Source organism: Amphibalanus amphitrite, unplaced genomic scaffold, assembly GCF_019059575.1.
Source record: "Amphibalanus amphitrite isolate SeventyFive unplaced genomic scaffold, NRLGWU_Aamphi_draft 001089F_arrow, whole genome shotgun sequence".
Classification (NCBI taxonomy): Eukaryota; Metazoa; Arthropoda; class Thecostraca; order Balanomorpha; family Balanidae; genus Amphibalanus; species Amphibalanus amphitrite.
This window is the reverse complement of record NW_024882583.1, coordinates 92,353-115,340: the sequence shown is the minus strand read 5'-3', so window position 1 is coordinate 115,340 and position 22,988 is coordinate 92,353. Positions and strand designations below refer to the sequence as shown.

Here is a 22,988-nt window from a genome sequence, read left to right as displayed (position 1 = left end):
CGAGATCTCAGGGGGGAGGGGCGGTCATCCGCCCCCCCCCCCCCCCCCGTCGGTACTAAGTTGGCGCAGACCCCCGTCGGTGCGCGGGTTAAAGCGCGTGTCCAGTAGTGTCAGTGTGCCAAATTTGGTGTGCCTAGGTCAAGGTTTTCCGGAATCGGGGGATGCCTCCTCAAAACATGTTTTTCGCCACTAGCGCGTGCATTCCGCACCCCCTGATGCCGAGCATACCATATGTTAGTGGTCGAACATTGGGACATGTGACCTGTGAGTTTGGCACCTGTGCCGCGCTTCGTTTGATTTCAAGCGTCGCTTAAAGGTTTTTGCCCTTTGTAAGTTTGTCGGCACGTGGCACGCGCCATGTGACACCGGGTGACCTGTGACATGCATCATCACCTGCCCCAAGGCATTACCCGTCGAACGGTACCACCAGCATCTCGATCCGATCATCCGTTTAGACACAATTCCAATTGTATTGGCTCGATTACCTTTCACGGCACGGGTTTTTGGCAACGCAAAATGGCGCCTTGTCGGCTTCAGTATCTTCCATAGGAGGTCCATTGGGATTGTCAGTCCAGTTTATTTATACGTCCGTGGTCAGACCCCGTCGAGAAGTAATCTCGCCGTCGAGTACCTATACTCGTGATTTTATTGTCAGCATTCTTTTTTTCAGGGGGATAAAAATAGAACATTTCGAAAGCTTTTCAGGTTTCGAAAGCTTTTAAGGTTTAAGTGTCGGGCCACCGAAGCCATGCCCGCTAGGACAGCCCATCGCTGTTGCATCGCACCAGCAATCAATATCAAAATAAAACAGTCAATCAAAATGCCTTTATTGGTTTTACATAAAGCGAGTTTGAACGGCTCGATAAGGTGACAAATACCGACATTGTCTTCATGAAGGCAACACGGGTGAATGATTACAAATGAACATTGAACACCAGCTAAGTGAGACTGAGATCAAATACTATGTGCAAATAATTATAATGCCGTGATCACTACCTTCGTTGACAGGACTTCATCAATCATCTCATCACTTCTTGCAATGCATGCTCCTAGTCTTCCTGTGCAGCTCACGCCTGGCGGAACCGAGTCTCACAGCAGCACAATAAATAACGCGTCAGTCATGATTATCCATCCGCCTATATTACACCTGTATCACACACACGCCCTCGGTCCCCGAGTATCCGCTGCGCTGCCGTCGGGGTCACTCCGTCCGACCCCCGTCGAGCGGCCACGTCTGCAGGCGGCCGTCGAGCAGCGCCGCCACCAGGCCGGGCCGGCGCGGCAGGAACGCCACGTCTGTGACGCCGGCGGCGGCGGCGCGCAGGCGGGCCAGCGGGCCGCGGCCAGAGCGCACGTCCCACAGCCACAGGTGGGCGGCGTCCGAGCCCAGCGCCACCAGCCGGCCGCACGGGCTGAACTGGAAGCCGGCCGGCAGGGCGCGCAGCTCGGCGGCCGGCAGCCGGGCCGCCAGCCGGCCGCAGCGCGCGTCCCACAGACGCACGCCGTCGCCGACGGCCGCCGAGCCGATCAGGTCGTAGAGCGGCAGCGCGGCCGGCAGGTGCGGCGAGCCCTCGCAGAGGCGCGCCACGTGCGCCGGCCGCCGGTGTGCGTCCGCCAGCGTCAGCGCCACGCGGCCCGTCTGCATGTCGATGAGGCGCAGCGCGCGGTCCGAGCAGCAGGCCACGGCCAGCGCGGAGCGCAGCTGGCAGCCGCTGGTGACGTGCAGCACCTCTCGACAGGGCAGCCGGCACTGCAGCGCCGACCGCAGCGGGCCGGCCCCCCGGCCGCGGCCTCCGGCGGCGCCCTCCGGCGGCAGGCGACTCAGCTCCACCGTGTCGCCGCGACTGGCCAGCAGAAAGCCGTCCGTGAAGAAGAACTGGGCGGCCGTGTACGGGTGGGAGCCGGCGGGCCGGCGGCCGCACGGCTCCCCCTCTGGGAACGACCACAGCTGCACCCCGGCCGCCGAGGAGGCCGCCTGGCGCAGACACGACGCCTGATGTCAGTGGTCCGTATGTCAATGTTTTATGGCAGTACCGCGGACAGGCGTGGACAATGGACATGGGGACCGGGATGAAAACGATGTAAGTACTTAAAGCAGTCTTGCAAGCTTAAGAAACTTGCATACAAAAAGGCTTAACTTACAGAAGGCAAGTGGTAACGCAAAATCGGCATTAAAAATAGTCATCTCTAAATGATTAAACGATCACATCGGTAACGCAAAAACCAACTGACTCCGATGACTTAAACAAAAACTGTACAAGCTACACCACAAGATCATGACTCAAAATCAAGAAGTCATGATCAAGACCAGTCGAGACAACTTTGCTTGAAAGTTTGAAACCCATGTCGGGACCCCACCCCTGTGAAAACGCCTCACAAAAGCACGCTCCACCGAACTACATACACGGAACTGTTGGTACAGCTGGCGTTTGCCGTGCCCCGCTCACCAGCCGGCGGCCGCTCAGGCTCCACGCCACGGAGGTGATGGCGCCCTGCGTGCCCAGCAGAAACTGTCCCTGAGTCGCCTCCAGCTGCTGCAGTCGGGCCACCTCCAGCGAGCCGCCCTGCTGGCTGGCGCAGGCGACGTGGCGACCGCTGCCTGCCAGATGGAGAGCGACAGAGATGAGACGGGCGAGCCTAATGAGTGTCGAGCAGACGGGGTGACCAGTGGCACCGCACCAGGGACTCAGCAGAGAACACCGAAATCTAGTCAACAGAGTTAATTGAAAACAGACGAGTATCAGCAGTCAGCACAACGATAAATTCCACATCCGTGATACCATTTGCAGCCTAGACCGTCATGGTGGGATGTTCGGAAGTATGTAGTCCCGGTCCACGCAACAAGAATCATTTGACGACGTGATACAAATACGAAATACTAACGTCACTAACGCCACATGTCAATATTAAACAATCAGCCTATGTAGTAAATACTTGTTGAACAAACGCTACAAGCATCTTAGTGCAAAAAAAAACTTCCGTTTCCAAGAGACATCGATACAAGTCTGGAACTGTCAAACTCATCCACGCACCACTCCGGACAACAAACAAACTGACCTGACAGTGCAATCCTGAGCAGCGTATCTCCCGAGCGGAGGATCCGCACCGGACGGCTGCCGACCGGCGGCGGGCTCACGTGACACTCGTATTTAGGAGCCGGACGGTCCAGATGCCGGTCACGTGACTTAGCGGGCCTCTGTGCCGCGGTTGGCAGGCTGGACAGGGACGACTTCGAGGCAGCGGTCTGCTGACGAGCCATGTAGATAGACGACGCATGTTATACTCATCGCCCCATTCAGCATTTCAACACTGAAGATAAATAAAATAAGTAGATATTCCTGAGTTCCAAAATGTAAATCAGATCAAACAGTGGGAAGCGGCAACCTAGAAAGTACTACATCAGACTGTATAAATCAGATCAACCAGTAGGAAGCGAAGGTCCAACAAGTACTATGGCAAACTGACAAGCCCACAGCGACAAGGGATAAACAGGATCGGGCAACTGAGCCAACACCGTCTGACGTCTCATCGATGATACTTTACAGCTGTCTGGGCTGGGCTGTCTGGGGAGCTAGGTGGCGCTGGTGCGGCGGTGTCAGGGACGCACTGTCCGGCCGAAGATCGCTCCCGCGGTGTCAGGGCCACTCTGTCCGGCCAAAGCTCGCTCTAGCGGTGTCAGGGACACTCTGTCCGGTCGAAGCTCTCGCTCCCGGGTCCCACGGTGTCAGGGACGCACTCTGTCCGGCTATAGCTCGCTCTCGCGGTGTCAGGGGCACTCTGTCCGGCCAAAGCTCGCTCCCGCGGTGTCAGGGGCACTCTGTCCAGCCGAGGCTCGCTCCCGCGGTGTCAGGGGCACTCTGTCCAGCCGAGGCTCGCTCCCGCGGTGTCAGGGGCACTCTGTCCAGCCGAGGCTCACCCCTACCTTGGCCGTCCGTGAGCGGGTGGCGTTCGTCCTGGGCTGGAACATGGCCCGGCGCGGCGCAGCACCATACCCCGACGAGCGCACCCGACTGGGGGCGGGCTGGGCGGGCGCGGCGCGCGGCAGCCGGGCACGCAGCACGGACCGGGCCGGCAGTGGATCACTGTGAGAGGAGACCGCCACAGGGGGATGTTAGAGGGACCGGGCAGACAGCGGAGACCGTTCGCGAAAGGGGATTGTCAGTCGTCAGAGGAGGGAGGGGGCTGGGGGGGAGGGGCTCCCCGGCAGCCTAGACCTCCACAGGGGGCTGTCAAAGGGACTGGGTAAACAGCGGGTACCGTCCGCCTCAGGGGGCTGCCACAGGGGGGGGGGGGGCTCCCTGGGAGCCGAAACCGCTACAGAGTACTGTCCACACGGACTGGGCTATAGTAATGCATTGTACTGTGCATTCGTCTACTAATCTCCAGTTCTACTGGGTGATGGCCACGAATCAAGCTCCCGGAACCGCAGGTGGTAACACAACTGACGTCTTCATCCCAGCAAGCAAGAATAGAGCATTGAATTTACTTATTTTATCAGGGCATCAATCGCCCGCCCGGGGGCAGGGCACCCACCGGCACACGATGGAGAGCGTCCGGAGTCGGTCGGCGGGGTCTCCAGCCTCGTCAGTGCCCGACCGGACGGTCAGGCAGAAGGCCGAGACGTGGCCCTCGAGGGCACTGCGGCAGCAGACGACCGCAGCGCCGCCTGGTGTCACAGCGGCCGAACTACCGCCCCACGGCTCACCGTCGCCTGATGGGGCCGGGTCAGAAAGGGCGTGAGCAGATGACAGGTATTGCCAGTGAGCACAGACCATTCGTGTAATAAAATCGATATCATGAAACCAGCAACGTTTAAGCATATCCCACATGTCGACACCATCCCACGGCGAATATTCAGAGTTCTGACAGCTGACACCACCCACAACCACGAGTCGTATGCCCGCCAGCTCCCTCTCCCAATGATGTCATCTGCACGTTCGGCAGAGCCCGCCGAGCTCCACCGCTGCCGCCGGTGACTGACCCGTCCCAGTGACTGACATGTCCCAGTGACTGACCCGTCCCATTGACCGACATGTCCCAGTGACTGACCCGTCCCGTTAACTGACTTGTCCCGAAGACTGACCCGTCCCGTTGACTGACATGTCCCGTTGACTGACCCGTCCCGTTGACCGACCCGTCCCGTTGACCGACATGTCCCAGTGACTGACCCGTCTCGTTGACCGACATGTCCCAGTGACTGACTGACCCGTCCCGGTAATTCACTGACTCGTCCGTTGACTGACATGTCCCGTTGACTGACCCGTCCCGTTGACCGCGTACAGCGGCAGCCAGGTACGGGTGTTGAGCACGCGCAGACCGTCCGTGGTGACGACCACCAGCAGCCGGTCGGGACCGAAGAGAGCCCCGCTCGGCCGCTGCCAGAAGCGCACGGCCAGCACAGCACACTCGGGCTGCGGGCTGCCGCGGCCGCCTGCCGACAGGACAGCTTTGTGAGCGGTGAATGGCTGCCGACAGCCAGAGGGCAGCTGTGCCAGGGTTGGACGCCTTCAAAGTGGGCGGGGTAGGGTGTGGGGTTACCCGTGGGGGAGGGTGGGGTGTGGGGTTACCCGTGGGGGAGGGTAGGGTGTGTGGTTACCCGTGGGGGAGGGTAGGGTGTGTGGTTGCCCGTGGGGGAGGGTAGGGTGTGTGGTTGCCCGTGGGGGAGGGTAGGGTGTGTGGTTGCCCGTGGGGGAGGGTAGGGTGTGTGGTTGCCCGTGGGGGAGGGTAGGGTGTGTGGTTGCCCGTGGATAACAGGTGTGTGTATGTGGGGAGAGGGGTATTTACGAGATTAGGCTGGGTTAGGCGTGCCATTCCAATCGTCCTCAATCCCGAAATGACGGGTGAATCTGCGATACCCACAGCGAAACATAAGCAATTTTGTCATAGTTAAAGAAAGATAGCACCCCTAGACAATATGTCGTTCGAGATACAGACCGGACGTGCACAGTGTGCATAGTCGGACATTTAAGTTGGTATTTCAAGCCTCCTTTCACGTCAAAAGTGCGAAATCAAAACACAACATTTCTGCATTTGCAAAAAGCTGAGCCCGTATGAATTGCATTCCCCCCGCCGAAGATCACATAAATGTTTCGAGCTATGAATCCTGTCATCTAAACATCCTATAATGACTCATGTTATCTATAGCTCGGCTCTGCACAGATTTGCCATCTAATTCCGTCGACGTCAGAGGCGCTATCATTCCGTCAGCTTTCGAGAACCGTCACCATTGCACCGCCCGGCAGACTGTGCCAAGGTGGTGCAACATCCCACCAATCAGCGAACGCCTCTAAATGACGTCACACCCGGTATATAACCACCGCCGACAGCGAGCTCGTCGGCGTTGTGTCCCAATCATTTGCAGATTGATCACAAAGTGTAATGTCCTAGCTTCTCTAAGCGGGGACTGGGCCCCCTCCGCCCCGCACAAAATCCCGCAGTCGTCCCGACGGACGCCAGGGATGGGGCGGGTCACGGGGGGCCCCCGCCGGGGTCAGGGGGCCCGTCCGATGTTCAATTGAGGTCGGCGGGTCAGCCTGGCCTCGGTGGGCTGAAATGCAGCGACAGAACTTCAAGCGAGATACGATCTGCGTCCGTGTGACCAAGTGCAAGTACCTACCGTAGCATTGCCAGCTTCAGCAAGTTTTACGGTGAGTGGGTTTACGATCGACATTTCAGCAGCGAATGCCCGAATTTAGATTATGTCTGAATCAATAAAAATAGTAGGATTGACTTAATGTTCACACTTTATCGGAGAAGTTAGTTAAAAATGTATAGAAAGTCATTTTTTATTGCCACTGAATAAGAACAAAGTTCGAAAATATATTCTGTCGCTCTATCGCCATTCTTTATGTCACCGAAGAAAAACCAAGTTCAGTATATTTTGTCGCTCTCTCACCATTTTTGATGCCAGAGAAGAAGAATCAAGCATGAAAAATATATCCTGACGCTCTCTCGCCATTTTGATGCCACCGAAGAAGAACCAAGTTCAAAAATATGTTATATCACTTGCTCGCCTCTGTTGATGCTACCGAAGAAGAAACAAGTTCGAAAATATATTCCGGTCATTTTTCAGTTAATTTTTCCGATATTACGAGCATTTTACCAGTTTCCTTCATTACAACCATGTTCAAAGAAACGTTTTTATAAAAAAAAGTAGGTAAGTCTGAATCGTTTCAGATGGTTTCGATGGCTGGCATGGCTCTAGACTTAATGTCAAAATTAATTTGAAAGTGATTATTGAAATGCAACAGATATATTTCATTTTTAACCGAATGACCAAAAAATACGCAAGATTTTAATATTTTATCATCAATGTAATCACAGGTTAGTTTTAACAATTGAAATATCGCCAACTGCGTTCATTTTTAAGCGTTCATTTATCAGCCGCCAATCAGTTTCTTCACCGCCTACGCGAAAAAGTAATCGCATAAGCCTGTTTCAGTAAAAACTTGCGATTACAATTTACAAGTGTTTGAACTTTACAATTCGTAAGTATTTTTGCAAACTATGTAAAATCCAATTTCACTCAACTTCATCACCAGCGGCACCTCCGATAAACAGAGTTTGCAAATAAACTTGTAAACAGTAAAATTGCTTTTAATCAAGAACTATAACATGTTGCCGATATTGCATCTTTTTATCAAATTACCTACGTCTATTTTTCATGCCAAAAATTGGATACTTGAATTATAAATAATGATGCTGTTGCAAAATAATATAAATGATAGTTCACAATTTCTTATTATTGAAAGAAATTAGCACGCAAATGACACAAATATTGACAAATATGATGATATTTAAAAATTGTTCGTAGCTGGTTCACAGGGATTGTGCTCAGTAAAAAAGCATAACATGACTCAGAATAACAATGTTTGTTTTAAATAATCAATTGCTCTGCATTATTGTACAAAAAGTAACAAAATACCGAACGTCAGGGCCGCTGGAATTTCGGGTTTGTAAGAACAACGTTTTCTTTCCAGTTTTTGGTCTTCGTGAAACAGAAAGTTTGCGATTTCATTTTCAATGTTTCTTACAAACTTGTTTTCTTGTAAAATAGTTTGCAAATTGTAAACTCAAAATTCATGCTCGGAGGTTTCGTGAAATCCAAATCTCAAATGTTGCTAATTATTTCTTTTAAACTTAAGTTTTTTCTTTGTAATTGCACACTTTATTTGTTAGTGAAACAGGCCACTGATGTTAATATTAGTGGGCATGACTATATTTTCACATCATAGGCCTGTTTCACTTACAAATGAAGTTCGCAATTACGAGGTAAAAAGGTTGAGTTTAACAGAAATAATTACCAACAGTTGAGAATTGGATTTCACGAAACCTTCGAGCATGAATTTTGAGTTTACAATTTACAAACTATTCTACAAGAAAAAGTTTGCAAGAAACATCGAAATCGCAAACTTTCTGTCTAACGAAGACCAAAAACTTAAAAGAAAACGTTGTACTTACAAACCTGAAATTCCAGTGTTCCTGACGTTCGGAATTTTGTTACTTTTTGTACAATAATGCAAAGCAATAAATTATTTGAAACAATTATGCTATGCTGAGTCACTTTATGCGCCTTTTTACTTAGCACAATCCCTATGAACCAGCTACGAACAATATTTAAATATCGTCATGTTTTGTCATTCGCGCACCATAAGTGCATTCAACAGTCTACTGCTGTCAAATGTTTTGCATACTATTTTCTTTCAATAAGTAGATATTGTGTACTATCATTTATATTATTTTGCAACAGCATCATTATGTATAATTTAATTTTGCAATTTTTGCATGAAAACTAGACAAAATTTGATAAAATAGATGCAATATCAGCAACATTTTATAGTTCTTGATTAAAAACAATTTTACTGTTTACAGGTTTACCGTTTATCTGCAAACTCTTTTTATCAGAGGTGCTGCTGGTAATGAAGTTTGGTGAAATCGGATTTTACATAGTTTGCAAAAATACTTATGGATTGTGAAGTTCAAACACTTGTAATCGCAAGTTTTTAGTGAAACGGGCCTCTGAAGCCTGTTTCACTAACAAATAAAGTTTGCAATTACAAAGAAAAGGCTTGAGTTTAAAAGAAATAATTACCAATATTTGAGATTTAGATTTCACGAAACCTCCGAGCATGAATGTTGAGTTAACAATTTAATAACTATTTTACAAGAAAAAAGTTTGTAAGAAACATAAAAGTCACAACTCACAAACTTCTGTTACACGAAGACCACAAACTTGAAAGAAAACGTTGTACTTACAAACCCGAAATTCCAGTGGCCCTGACGTTCAGAATTTTGTTACTTTTTCTGCACTAATGCAAAGCAATCAATCACTTAAAACAAATATGCTATGCTGAAACATGTTATGCAGTGGCTACACTATGCGTTTTCTGCGTGCGTTTTTTTTGCGAGGTTGCGTGATTTGCGGAAAATCGTTCTAGAAAGAAACGACATTACGTTTTTGTTATATGTTTTTCATAAAGACTTTTAATTAACATAAACGTTCTAAAAACTTTTATATAAATATTAAAGAAGTTTAATTAATAATAACCTTTTTTCTAGAGATATTACGCAAAACCCGCAAACACGCCAAAAAAAAAAAACGCACGCAGAAAGCGCCTAGTGTAGCCAGGCCTTTATGCTCTTTTTTAGTTAGCACAATTCCTATAAACCAGCTACGAACAATAGTCAATATTTAAACATCGTCATGTTTTGTCATTCGCGCCCCATAATTGTATTCAACAGTCTTCTGCTGTCGAATGTTTTGCGTGCTATTTTCTTTCAATAATTAGATATTGTGAACTATCATTTATATTATTTTGCAACAGCATCATTATTTATAATTTAATTATGCAATTTTTGGCATAAAAACTAGACATAATTTGATTAAAAGATGCAAAATTGGTGACATGGCATACCTACCTAGTTCTTGATTAAAAACCATTTTACTGTTAACAAGTTTATTTGCAAACTCTTTTTATCGGAGATGCTGCTGGTGATAAAGTGAAGTGAAATCGAATTTTACATAGCTTGCAAAAATACTTTTGAATTGTAAAGTTCAAACACTTGTAATCGCAAGTTTTTAGTGAAACAGGCCTCAGCTAGGCTGAAGATGGTCTGTTTTACGGGACATGACACGCCGCAGCACGGTAGGGCGGCCCACCAGCTGGGGGCGTTACCGGCTGCCGGGCCGGACGTACCGCAGGCCGCGCCGACCCTGTCCAGCGGGGTGGTGGTCACATCTGTCCAGCGCCGACCGGCCACCTGCGCCGCCGCAGAGACCAGCGAGCCGCAGCCGGAGGCCAGCAGGTCAGCGGTCACGGCGACGGCGCCGACCGGCCGTGCCGCAGTCGAGTGGCAGCTGTAGAGCAGCGTGTACCCGGTCAGCTCCCAGACCTGCCGACAGACGGTACACCGGGCAGAATAGACCAGACCTGCCGACAGACAGGCAGAATATCGGGCAGAACAGACCAGAGGCCTGTTTTACTAAAAACTTGCGATTGCAAGTGTTTGAACTTCACAATTCATAAAGCCTAAGCTACACTAGCATGAATTCCGACGTTTTTTTCGGTTTCTGCGGGATTTCGGTTCGCGTCGTCAAGTTCGCCTCATAGCGAATGCATTGCGCAAGCTACACTGCCAGTCTGGCGTCCCGTGGAACGAAAACCCGCAAAAACCGACGAGTCGGAACCGAAAAAAAGTTCAGAGCTGTGAACTTTTTTTCGGTTTCTGCGGGATTTCGTTTTAGTGATGAATGATTAGAAGTGATTGTTGCTAATAATATTGTGACGACGGAACAGTTTCAGATATAAATAATGAAAATGGTGTAATTCATGATTAAAAACGACAATATGTGTTTCAAAACTCATCATTCTACTTCAAATATGATAATTGTAATTAAGCTGACAAATGATTATGGTCGAAAATATATTCTTGTTAGTTGTAAAATATTTAAAACAATTATTTGATTATAATTTTGTTAAAACACGACACTATTTAACATGAATAATTAATTAATTTGATCACTTATCCATCACTATGCTATAAACAACACCGTCCACGCGGCGGCCGCCCGGAACGAAAAAACGCAGAAACCGTAAAAACGCGGAAACCGAAATCACGCAGAAACCGAAAAAACGCTTGTAGTGTAGCCTTCTATATAGGGCCTTGGTGTAGCCTGAGCTTAAGAATTTGCACACTATGTAAAATCCGACTTCACTAAAATTCACCACCCGTGGGCCGTGGCACCTCCGATAGATAAAAAGAGTTTGCAAATAAACTTGTAAACAGTAAAATTGTTTTTAATCAAGAACTATAAAATGGTACCGATATTGCATCTTTTTATTATATTATGTCTAGTTTTCATGCTAAAAATTGCATAATCAAATAAAAATTAACGATGTTGTAAAATAATAGGCATAAATGATAATTCACAATATCTTATTATTGAAAGAAAATAGCACGCAAAACATTGGACAGCAGAAGCCTGTTGAATGCACGACGCGAATGACAAAACATGACGTTATTTTAATACTGTTTATAGCTTGCTCATAGAATTTGTGCTATGTAAAAAAGAGCATAAAATACTCAGCAAAGCATAATTGTTTTAAATAATTGATTACTTTGCATTATTGCACAAAAAAGTGGCAAAATTCCGAACGTCAGGGCCACTAGAATTTCGGATTAGTAAGTATAACGTTTTCTTCTAAGTTTTTGGTCTTTGTGAAACACAAAATTTGCGATTTCGATGTTTCTTACAAACTTTTTTTCTGGTAGATTAGTTCGTAAATTGTTAACTCAAAATTCTTGCTCAAAGCTTTCGTGAAATCCAAATCTCAAATGTTGGTAATTATTTCTTTTAAACTCAAGTTTTTTATTTGTAATTGCAAACTTTATTTGTTAGCGAAACAGGCCTCAGACCTCCCGACAGACAGGCAGTACATCTGTTGAATCAACAGTCAGCAGTAGCACACTACACATATCGCAAAAACACAAAATAAAATTAGAATAATTACAAGCATTTATAGTTAAAACACAAATAATATTCACCCTACAATCCTGCTAGTGACAGACTGTCCGGAACCGATCCTGCTAGCAATACACGTGCAGCGCCAGCGAGCTTCGTCGGCCGTGCATTATGAATTTGATTTCACTGTTTTCCTATGGAGATTGTTGTGATTACAAGGGCATGAGGAGTGTGTGTGTTTTTCAATCAACATAAGTCAACTCGCTAAGTTGGCTGAAGCATGCTACTCAAGGCCATATATAGTATGCTACTAAAGGAAGGCGACATCGTGAAAAATCGCAACTTAACTCTCGGGGAGAAAATGGTCAATTGATATGAATAAAACTATAAATCGTATGATGTTTAGAACGGCAAATTTAATGTGCACACTATGGTCACTTTTGTTCCTCGCTCCATTTTTGCGTTTTGTATGAATTCCGTTTATTTTAGTGGAAGGACACCGTTGTTTCTTGTTCAATACGCTGGCTATAGTTCTTTTTTCTAAGTTCGACCCTCTTTGTAAACGTCTCTTTGAACACACCACGAGAATCGCTAGTTGAAATGCTGAGAAAACTGGATGACGCACCATGATTTCACAGACGATCAATTCAATTTCATCCAAAATTATTTCTACCTGGCTCCTAGTTCCCAGACTAGCATCTGTATTTACGTGCAAGTACTTGCGACTATAACCTTACAGGGATAGATGACTTTCTCATGAATTATGACTGAAGACTTAAGTTACTGGTAAGTCGCAAGGCGTTTAATTTAACCGATTCTCCACACCCTGAATTCGGATGGCTGCCCGTGCCCTCCAATTGACCCGGAGGTCCGGCCGGCGGGCTGACCAAGACTATTATTTTCTTTCGATAATAAGATATCGTAAACTGTCATTTATACTATTTTGCAACAGAATCATTATTTGTAATTTAATTATGCAATTTTTGGCATAAGAACCAGACATAATTTGATAACAATATGCAATATTGGTAACATGTTATTAGTTCTTTTGATTAAAAACAATTTTACTGTTTACAAGTTTAGTTGTAAATGTTGTTGTTCAGCTGGGACATAGTTTATGTATAAAACGTTGTTTTGACATCAGCTTTATTATTTAAACGGAAGCTTTCAAGAGCACTTCGGTTCCCTTCTTCAGCCAAGTCACACAACAAACACTAAAAAAAAACAGAAATACAAAACATCGAGGTATCGTTCGGTTCGAGGCAAAATCGTATAGTTCAAATAATCAGTGCACCACATTAAAAGTACAATTGTCACACAGTTTCATTAAATTTTCAAACATATACACGTCAGATAAACGACCAGTAACCTCTGTAAAAAGAAACACATAAAACACACATCTACCTACCGCTGACACTTAATCACACGATACGCATCAACTCATTTGCACCCCTGGTCTCGTGTTCATGAGAGTCGATTCGTTCGTTTTCGCTATATATATATGCCCTGCCCCTCTTTTATCTTTCGTTTTCTCCAGCTCGTTTCGTATGTTACGTTACGTTTTATACATGTTAACAAGTTTATTTGCGAACGCTTTTTATCGGAGGTGCCACTGGCGGTGAAGTTTAGTGAAATCGGAATTTGGATTTTACATAGTTTGCAATGACACTTGTGAATTGTAAAGTTCAAACACTTGCAATCGTAAGTTTTTAGTGAAACAGGCCTCAGACAGCAGCGAATTTTGTACTCTGCTACAGCGCCTGCCGGGCCGGCCGCGTCGAGCATGACCGAGCAGTTATCGTTCTTATCATATTGACGCAGTTTATGAGTCTTAGGTCAGGTGTCACCAGCGCACGACCTCGAACCTTATCGGCATGGGCTGACGGCGGATTGCTGATAGGTACCACCGAGTGCAGCCAGGAGATGCCAGGAACGGCTAACTGGTCGGTGCATTTCGTGCTCAAGAATTTCATGTTCAAAAGATCATCTCAAGGAAAGTCCACTAAAATGTGTCGATGAAACTTTCATCGAGTTCCATCGGGATCGATGTATTTTCGATTGTCTCCAAAGTTGACACTGATGTACCCGCTGTAATACCGTCCCCTTCGTCAACATGCATCGGTTCCGGTGAAGTTCCGTTGTTATTTACAGCTGTTACTTCCATCAGCACAGAGCAGCCCTCCGGCTGGTGTAAAACTGACAGAGTGACGGTTTATTCGTTTATTTGTTTATTTGTGATTATCACCAACAGAGAAATTCTCCACTAACAGGTGAAGTCAGGGAAATAAAATGCATCAACACACACAACGATAAAAGGGAACCGCACCAGTATGAACATTCCGCCAGGCTGAAAACAAAAGCCACCCGCGTCGGCCGATCCCCGCCTCTGCCGGCGACATCTTACTCTTAGCAGGCCACTAACTGCCAAATTTATGGTAAGATTAACTAGAGATTCTCATAACACTACAAATGTCGTATAAAGGAAGAAATAGGAAAATCGGCCAGTAACTCTTAGAGCTATGGGCGTATAAACGCAAAATAGTCACTACAGTAAATTTGATCACGTTTAACCTCATTTGATCTTGATGATATTGATCTAGGGCCATGAAATTGGCACACGATAAAGTTCCCCACCGCCCCACCTACAATTCAAATTTCGTTTTTTTTTTATACCTTTTTCTTTTTTTGCTTAACCGGGCCTTTCTCCCCTAGCACTGGGAGAGTCAGACGTATTTCCTTTTTGCAACCAAAGAGAGGCGCTGCCCGGAGAATGCCCAATTTCATCATTTAAAAAAACTGGCTTACGATGACCAGCTATCTTCGTGGCTTAGTAGTAAGTGCGCCGAGTGTACCCACCTCGAAATCTAAAGGCCGCTGGCTCGCGGCCGGTCAGCCTGAAGTGTTTTAACACGCATTCGTTTTTTAAGTAGCATCTGGCCAGTCGGCAACTGCCGTGAGGGCTGTACATATTTACGCGTGTTAGATTAGGTCAGGTCACGTCAGGTCAGGTTAGGCTTGCTTTGTTTGTGGTAGAAAGAAGCATCTCCGGGTAGTGCCTTTCCTTGGTTGCTAAAACGAAACACGCGAGTGCCAGACATTACGAAGTCCAAAAGACAGTGACATAGACGTCGGCCCATTCTGGATTTTTTATATGATGTAGCTAATGTATAGGAGAATAAGATATGTAAAAATCAGCAAAATCGAAGGATAACCATTTTTCAGAAAATCAAAATTTATTTTTCGAATTTTAATTAAGTTCACTAATTAGTTAATTACGCCAATATTGTTATCCTCAAATTAAAGCCTGATCTATTCCTTCCATTTCACACTTTGTCTCGTGGTAATATGTCTAAAACTTCAATGGTTATGACGCTTTAACCCGCGCCGTGCTGGTGGCCTGAACTTTCCGCCGAGTGCTGGGGGGGGGGGGCGTTTTCACGCCCCCCCGTCTAACTCGGCTCCTGGGCCACGTAGCGACACGCGGTAAGCGGCAATCGAAAGAGCGTCAAAAATAAGGACGAAAACACTTCGGTCATTTTTTGGGTCAGGTCAAAGGTCAGGTCACCAGAGGTCACCAAAGGTAAAATGTTGACTATTTCAACATTTTGGAAACTGCCAACGGCTATCTCGGGAACCGATAGAGCTACAGCGCCGCGGAAAAGCGCATTCGATAGCCCTTTTACAGACCTTTCTGAGTAATGTTCTCAGATTTGACCTCAGGTCAACGGTTTAGCCTCCAGAGGGCAAAAACTCCAAAAATAGCCGTTTTTACGAAAAACGTTTTTTCGTCAATAACTTTTGACTCATAAGCGCCATGACATTACTTTTGCCAGCATCGTGTTTCTCTCGTCGAGACGCGTCGAATGAACTATTTGTTGACCTTGAAAGGTCATTTTGAAAATTTGACCTCAGGTCAAGGTCATGACCTGACCGAAAAGGGTCATGTTGCATATCAGTCGATCCGTATCGTCGAGCTGAACACATCTGACGTGTTTTCACCGCTCTAGCACGTCTCTATCAAAAGTTATAGCCAAAAAACTGCTGGCGACCGTTCATGACCTGAGATGACCTCAGGGGCACACAGAGGGGTCACAGGTGCATTTTTCCTATTCAGTGTGTCATGTTTACCTATGAACCGATGTTTGAGAGCGTTTTGAACGATATTCGTCCAAAAGAGGCGCATTTCAATTTTCTCCCATTGACTTATAATGGAGAGGTCGCAAAATTGACCTGACCTTAGGTCACAGATATCAAAAATCCGAGATATACATTTTATACATACTGTTACTCATATCAATCGCTGAAAGTTTCAAAGTGATCGTTCAGTCGGTGTAGCTATAGCGAGCCTTTGAACTTTTCCTGAGGTAAGGTCACTTGACGTGACCTGGTGACCTGACCTTGAACGGCCTAGGTCTGAAATTTTCACAACATGTGCGGAAATGATGTAAGAACACGTGTACCAAAAACGGCGGCGCTGCGCGCCGCCGTTTTTGAGATATTCGCGAAAAACCTGAGGGGGGGGGGGGCGTAAAAACGCCCCCCCCCCCAGCACGGCGCGGGTTTTAAAGATGATAATGTGCCTTGCCTAAGTCAATGTTTGATAACCTGTATCTCGGAAATGTGACGTCATATCTTGACAAAAAATGTCTCCTATCTTTTCACGTATAGATGAGTAGTTTCACAAAGTTTCGCAAAAATCGGAGGAGGTGAGGTTCAAAATGATCATTTTTTGTCCCACTTGACGTGGAATACGAAACCGTTGGAACGCTGCTTTCTTCAGTTGGAGAGCGAACCACGGGGGCAGGCGGCGCCGGAGGATCACCGTGGGGACGTGATCGGCGATAGCCGACTCCAGCAGGGTGTAGAAGGTATCCACTGCATCGTCGACGCCGACGTCCTCCAGCAGTCCCCACGGGATCGCAGCAAGACTCCGGCGCAGACCGTCGAAATCTGCCCGCCTGTCGTTGAGGGCTGTGCGCCGATTGACCACAGGACGGCGACGAAACGTCAGCCAGGGCTGCGGAGTCGATGGATTTTCGGCGACTCCGACTCCGACTCCGACTCCGACTCCGGCTTTCAAAAACCAGCTCCGATTCCGAATCCGACTCCGGGCAGAATTGTCGACTCCGACCGACTCCAACTCCCGACTCCGACTCCGCAGACCTAGCAGGACTGCGGAGTCGACACAGATTTTCGGTGACTCCGACTCCGACTCCGGCTCGGGTTTCTAAAATCGACTCCGACTCCGACTCCGACTCCGGTCACAACTGTCGACTCCGACCGACTCCGACTCCGACTCCGACTCCGACTCCGACTCCGCAGCCCTGACGTCAGCAATAGTTTATTTGTGGTCTGAGGTGAACAGGCAGTCTCTGACATCAACACGTGTGTCCATGCACCTTGTGAGCACTAGGTCGAGAATGTTCTCACCCCTAGTGGGCTGACAAAGCCACTGACGGAGGCCCAGGAGATCACACATTTCTATGAATTTGGTTGCACGACGCAAATTTCTGCACAGAGAAGGAGATGCACCAGTTCCGGCAACGGTGTTGGATATCCAGCGTATCTCTGGTAGATTGAAATCGCCGACCGCCACCACCCTACCGTCAGGTGGCTGCACTGCCGACAGAGCCGCAGCTATCGCGTCGATCGCGGTGTCATCGTCCGGCGGCCGGTAGCACACTGCAAGCGTAATCGACACGCTCCGAAGCAGGACCAGCAGCATCTCGGTGCCGGCGGGGTCCGGCAGACGGAGCGGCCGCAGCGAGTCACGGACTGCACAGGCCACCCCGCCGCCCAGCGAGCCGCGGTCACGGCGGAACCAGGTGTGCTGAGCGAACCCATGCTCCAGCTCCGAAGAGGCTACTGTGTCATTCAGCCAGGTTTCTGATATTGCTATCACGTCATTGCGTTCCAGGGCGGGTGCGCAGGCTCGGAGATCGCCCAACTGCTTTTTCAGGCTGCGCACGTTGGCGTGGTAAACGGTGAGAGCACTGGTGCGACTACCAGCCCGCTCAGCTGCGGTTCGCGGCCCCATCAGCCGCTGGTTTTGCAAGACGATGATCATTTGTTTAAGTTCATGTGCCCGATAGTTACAGGCGTGCCTCCCTTCCTCTCGCAGCCGGCGTTCCCTCAACAATAAGGTGCGCTGGCAGCGCTCACTCTTTTCAACAGTTTCAAATTCGTTCCTACACGAAATTCATATAGTGCCTCGCATAGAAACTCGTTTTTCTCGGGTCAGATATTTATTAGACTTATATTTCCTTTTACGTTTTTTTTTTTGCGATTCTATACTTTGCGCTTCGATAATTTTATTCGGAATATCTGAGATAAAGTGTTTTTACTGATGCTGGTACTGGCAGTCGAACAATTCTCCAACTACCGCGCTGAAATGTTAGCTTCACAACAATTCCTTCAGTTACTTCTCCGGCAGTCGTTCCAATTCACAACAGATGCCTCCCTTCTCGGTGCAGGCTTGTCTTCAACTGTGCGGTGCGCTGACGTGTCCACACCCTGTTTGAGATCCACTTTTATACTGAATCCACAGTCCACACTAATGTTTTGCCTAGAAGTTCTTGTAAGCTATTGTTAGATTTTTCTATCAACAACCAGGCGTTATTCACTATAATTGGTATTCAATTTTTCATTCCTAATTTTCTCTCGAGCCATATTCCTTTCAGTCACATTTCGTTACTCTGTGTTTTTCCACAAGCATTAGTGGTCAATCTTGTCCGTATCCTGAGTTGAAATGTTCACTTCACAAAGCTTCGGCAATCCACTTCTCCGGCAGTCTACGAGAGTTCTTTGACCTGTCCGGAGCGTTATAGCTGCTCCGTAGGCGTTGTAACTGCCGAACGTTTCTGAAGTCCACTGGCTTTGAACTCAGGTCTCATCGGTAATAGACGACGGTCTTGACCACTCCACTATCGTAGCAAGGCGACACAAGTAGCCATATCGGGATGAAATCAACGCTTGGCTTGCTGATGGGATTGCTGGCGGCGCCATCTTTGCAATCGTACGGCGACCACTTTTTCTTAGCACCGTATACGGAATTCTCGCTTTCAGTCTCAAATCTGACACATTTTCCTGTTGGTTAGGAGTGTTGTAACGTGAGGGGCATTCCACGTCAAATCAAACACCGAAATCCGTCACCGTCTTCGATTTTTCTGAAAATTTGTAGGCAGACTGGGCATGGTTGAAAACTGAGTTACGTATAATATTTTCGAAATTTGATAAAGTATCGCTGAGATATAGGTCATCGAATATAGCCAAAAATGCCACACATCAATTTTTTAATTGTCTATAACTCTGGTTCCTTTTCTGGTATCAAAATGATATTAACAGGGTCTTGTAGGCAATTGATAAGGCTTTGATTTTTAATTATAAAATTAAATTGAAGTGACCTTGAAATGCATTTGACCTTGAATTAAAACAGAAAAATTTAAATAGCAAAAAACACGTCACCTTCGATTCGGGTAATTTTTACATATTATGTCCGTCACAATGTTCCTAACCATCTGTGAAAAAATTGGAGTGGGCCATTCATAACTCTCGCGGCAAACGCCGTTTTCATGCATCAACATCACGCAACCGCGCGTGACCTTGAAAGACAGAGTCAAGACATACTTGCTTGTGTACACTTTCTTAAATGAATGATTGCTGATAAGTGATATCCCAAACTCTGCGAGAATGGAAATACATAGTCATCGTAGTCAAGCATTCAAGTTTCATAGTAAAAGTGTCTCAGGCAAACGGTATTTTGCGGTGAATTTTGAGCCGTGTGGAAATGCATCATGAAGCCAAAAATTCAACGAAAACATTATCACGCAACGATATCTTCACGTCCTGTTATCTTCACTATACGAAAGAATATACATTTTTGAATATGTATGGGGAATTTCTAGTTAATCCAATAATAAATATGGCAGTTAGAGACCTGCTAAGAGTAACATGTCGCCGGCTGAGGCGGGATCGGCCGACGTGGGAAACGCAGCAATCACAATTTTGTGTTTACACGTTCATATTTCAATTGTTTACCAACCGATTTTCAAAATTTTTACACCATAAGATTGCCTGTACATTTCTTAGTCTTCTCACAAAATGTGACGCGAATCGAACGTAATCAGCGGTAAGGAGCGCGATGTAAAGACGGAACTGTTCCGTTCCGTCCCGGCACAGTCTACAATTCAGGCGGCGGCTAGCGGTCGGCGCCGGCTGCCGAGTCGCCGCGTCGCCGCGACGACAGGATGTTCACTTTACACCGCTATTACTAGACCAGTTGGGAACCGATTTTCTTCTTGCTTGCAGGATGAGATGTGCAATTCAATTTTGGACAGGTAGCTATAATTAATTTTGCATTAATACTATGAGATATTGGCGAAAAACAGGAGGGGTGGGGCGAAATTCACTCTTCCCCCTCCACTGCGCGTGCTAACATACGTTTGCATATGTGCCATTTTCTTCAAAACTTATGAATGGCCCACTCTAATTTTTTCACAGGTTGTTAAGAATATGGTAGGCAATAAAATATATGAAAATTAGCCAAATCGAAGGTGACGTGTTTTTTGCTATTTCAATTTTTGTGCTTAACCCGGCAGTTGCTGGGGTATTTCGCCACCCACCATTTGCTGGGGGGGGGGCGTTAAACGCCCCCAGCCGATAACTCGAGAACCAATAGGCGCAGCGAAACGCACGAGGCGGCAAACGAAAGAGCGCGACGAGACGCTTCAGATGAGTACTTTAAAGTTGAATTTTGAGGTCACAGGTCGGGTCAAGGTCAGGTCAAACACCTGAAATCGGGCTTTCAGTAGCATGGACTTCAGGGCTTCGCAATGGGCGCCTCTCGTCATAAACTCTGTCAAAACGGTGCACAATCCATCATATAAGGCCTACAAGAGTGTCAGCTCCATGTAGGGGTCAGTCAAGCATAGGTCAGGGTCAAGGTCAGGTCAACCGGGTAGGCACATATCCCCGAAAATCAAAGCTGATATTTGCAACCTGTGACACATGTTTTATAGGTAATTTGGGGCGCAGAACACGATGGTGACATTCATTTTATCATATGTGTACGTGTTTGCCTCAAAAAGTTGAATTTAAGAAATGCATGTATCATGGTCGTGAAGTAGTCACGAAAAATTGCCAAGATTCAGTTCAAGATTATGGAAAATGCGGAACGATAATCAATAATCGAAGATAGCCATTTGATTGATCATGGTATTGGCAGTCTAATGGCGTTTACGGCATGTCTGTATGTCTATTCTGTGATTTTATATGATTTTTTGAACATATGCCGTTTTTGGTCGAAAACTCAGAAATCATGACGTCACTAAAACCTCGATATCTCAAAAATTTTCCGACCGATTTTTTTGAAACTTTGTCACAATAAACTTCAATCAATTCCCTACAGGTACCCAAAATTTGGCGCGCCTGCGGCGCGCCGTTTTTATGCTATGGCCCGGCGAAAAAAGTGGGGGCGTTTAACGCCCCCCCCCAGCAACTCGCGGGTTAAGAACAGAGTTAAGCAAATTTCAAGGTCATATATTTAAGTAGGTGCAATTCTAAACAAATGCTAAAGAAATTACCTAAACAGTAAGGTTTATTTCATTCAAATCAAACAAGTGCAACCAAAGTTATGGACATTCAAAAATATAAAGATGCAACATTTTGCAAATATTCGATGCCCTATATTTAGAAGACCTGTGGTCAGAATGTGCAAAAAACATCAATGTAATGTTTGGGGGGACACAGGAACTCGCTCACAAAGTTATAATGAAATCGCTGATGGTAAGGTGCAAAACAGCCGATTTTTGTTCGATTTGACGTGGAATGCCCCGTGAGTTATTCATTCCGCGAGACATTGCGAATACGTTAACTGTGCTGGAACGCCATCCGGCAACTGTCCTAACGCACACCCATCCTCCGCGCGGGCCGGCGGCCAACCAAGCCCGTATAAGAGTGGCTAACAGCTGCACTGCCGGGGGTTCTGTAGCATTCAGGCACTGCCGGGCAACCCGCCACACGACTCGCTCTGGTGGTAGTGGACTTAACTACAAGTGCCGGCCGATCCGCCAGGTTGACGATACAACAAGGAGTCCGTCAAGAAAAACGACAAGTCCATAAAAATTGGTCCTCGGAACGTCTCTGAAGTTTTTGGATGAAGTGAAAATATCGACATTCCACTGTCTAGTGAAAAGTTATGATGTGCTTCGGCCAAAAGGATTATGTCGAAGAGAAATAAAATCTGTTGGCGTGACAACACCGCTAAAACCAGCAATATAATTGAATTGGTTCGGCAACCGCGTTCAATGATATCCGCAACAATAGGATCTATTAGTGAAATAATGTTGGCTTGGATCAGCCTACCTCTGGTGGCAGGTTATGAACAAGTAGTGCTTGGGTTTTGCCACCAGACGACAGCACTAGTGCCCAACATACGATTCTCTGAAATGGCCTTGTCAGACCGAAATAGCCTAACCCAACAAAACAAACAAATGACAGATTTCAGTGGCATGTAAGGGATGCACTAAGATGTTCAGCGAGCCCCGCCGGCAGTAGGTCGTAAAATCCCTGACCGGACTCCAGCCCAGCTGCCGGCCTGCAGTAATGTCGCAGGAAAATTCGGTTAGCTCAGGCTAGATGACGTCATGCGAAACTGATGTGCGTCAAAGACCCATGAAGCCCGCCATCAAGCATGACACCGGTAAAGCTGTCAATTTATGGTCACCCGCTTTCCTGCCTGTCCAGCCCATCGACGCAGTTGTGGCTGAATGATGTCGATGAGGCAGTGAGACACTACACTAGAGGGCAGAGTGAGACACCCTGCAGTCAGCTTACTTTTTAATCGTCCACTGTGGGAATCCTTCATTGTGGCTGCTGTCAGTAGCGCCAGTATGATATGGCGTTAAGTCGGGACCGCTGAAGGACCCCGCCTCAGTCAGGAACTAGGAAGGCCGTCTCGGACGTGGCCCGCTCGTCCCCGGAGGCCAGTGTCTGCAGCGGCACGGTCTCGGCCGGCTCACCGGACCAC

At 47.1% G+C, this 22,988-nt stretch overlaps 1 protein-coding gene across 3 annotated transcripts in view; it reads right to left on the bottom strand.

Moving 5' to 3' along the window:
* Positions 1 to 810: 810 nt before the first annotated feature.
* LOC122370008 overlaps positions 811 to 22,988 on the bottom strand; it is a 32,129-nt gene continuing 9,951 nt past the window's right edge. For 2 of the 3 annotated variants that reach the window (XM_043345225.1, XM_043345227.1), the window contains 7 exons: positions 10,197 to 10,392; positions 5,261 to 5,431; positions 4,534 to 4,711; positions 3,923 to 4,082; positions 3,058 to 3,247; positions 2,448 to 2,599; positions 811 to 1,975 (listed from right to left, as the gene is read on the bottom strand). In XM_043345225.1, coding sequence (XP_043201160.1) covers positions 1,202 to 1,975; positions 2,448 to 2,599; positions 3,058 to 3,247; positions 3,923 to 4,082; positions 4,534 to 4,711; positions 5,261 to 5,431; positions 10,197 to 10,392 — 1,821 coding nt within the window. In that variant the 3' untranslated portion in view covers positions 811 to 1,201. The remainder of the gene's footprint in view (positions 1,976 to 2,447; positions 2,600 to 3,057; positions 3,248 to 3,922; positions 4,083 to 4,533; positions 4,712 to 5,260; positions 5,432 to 10,196; positions 10,393 to 22,988) is intronic. The other variant, XM_043345226.1, reaches the window with a different exon arrangement.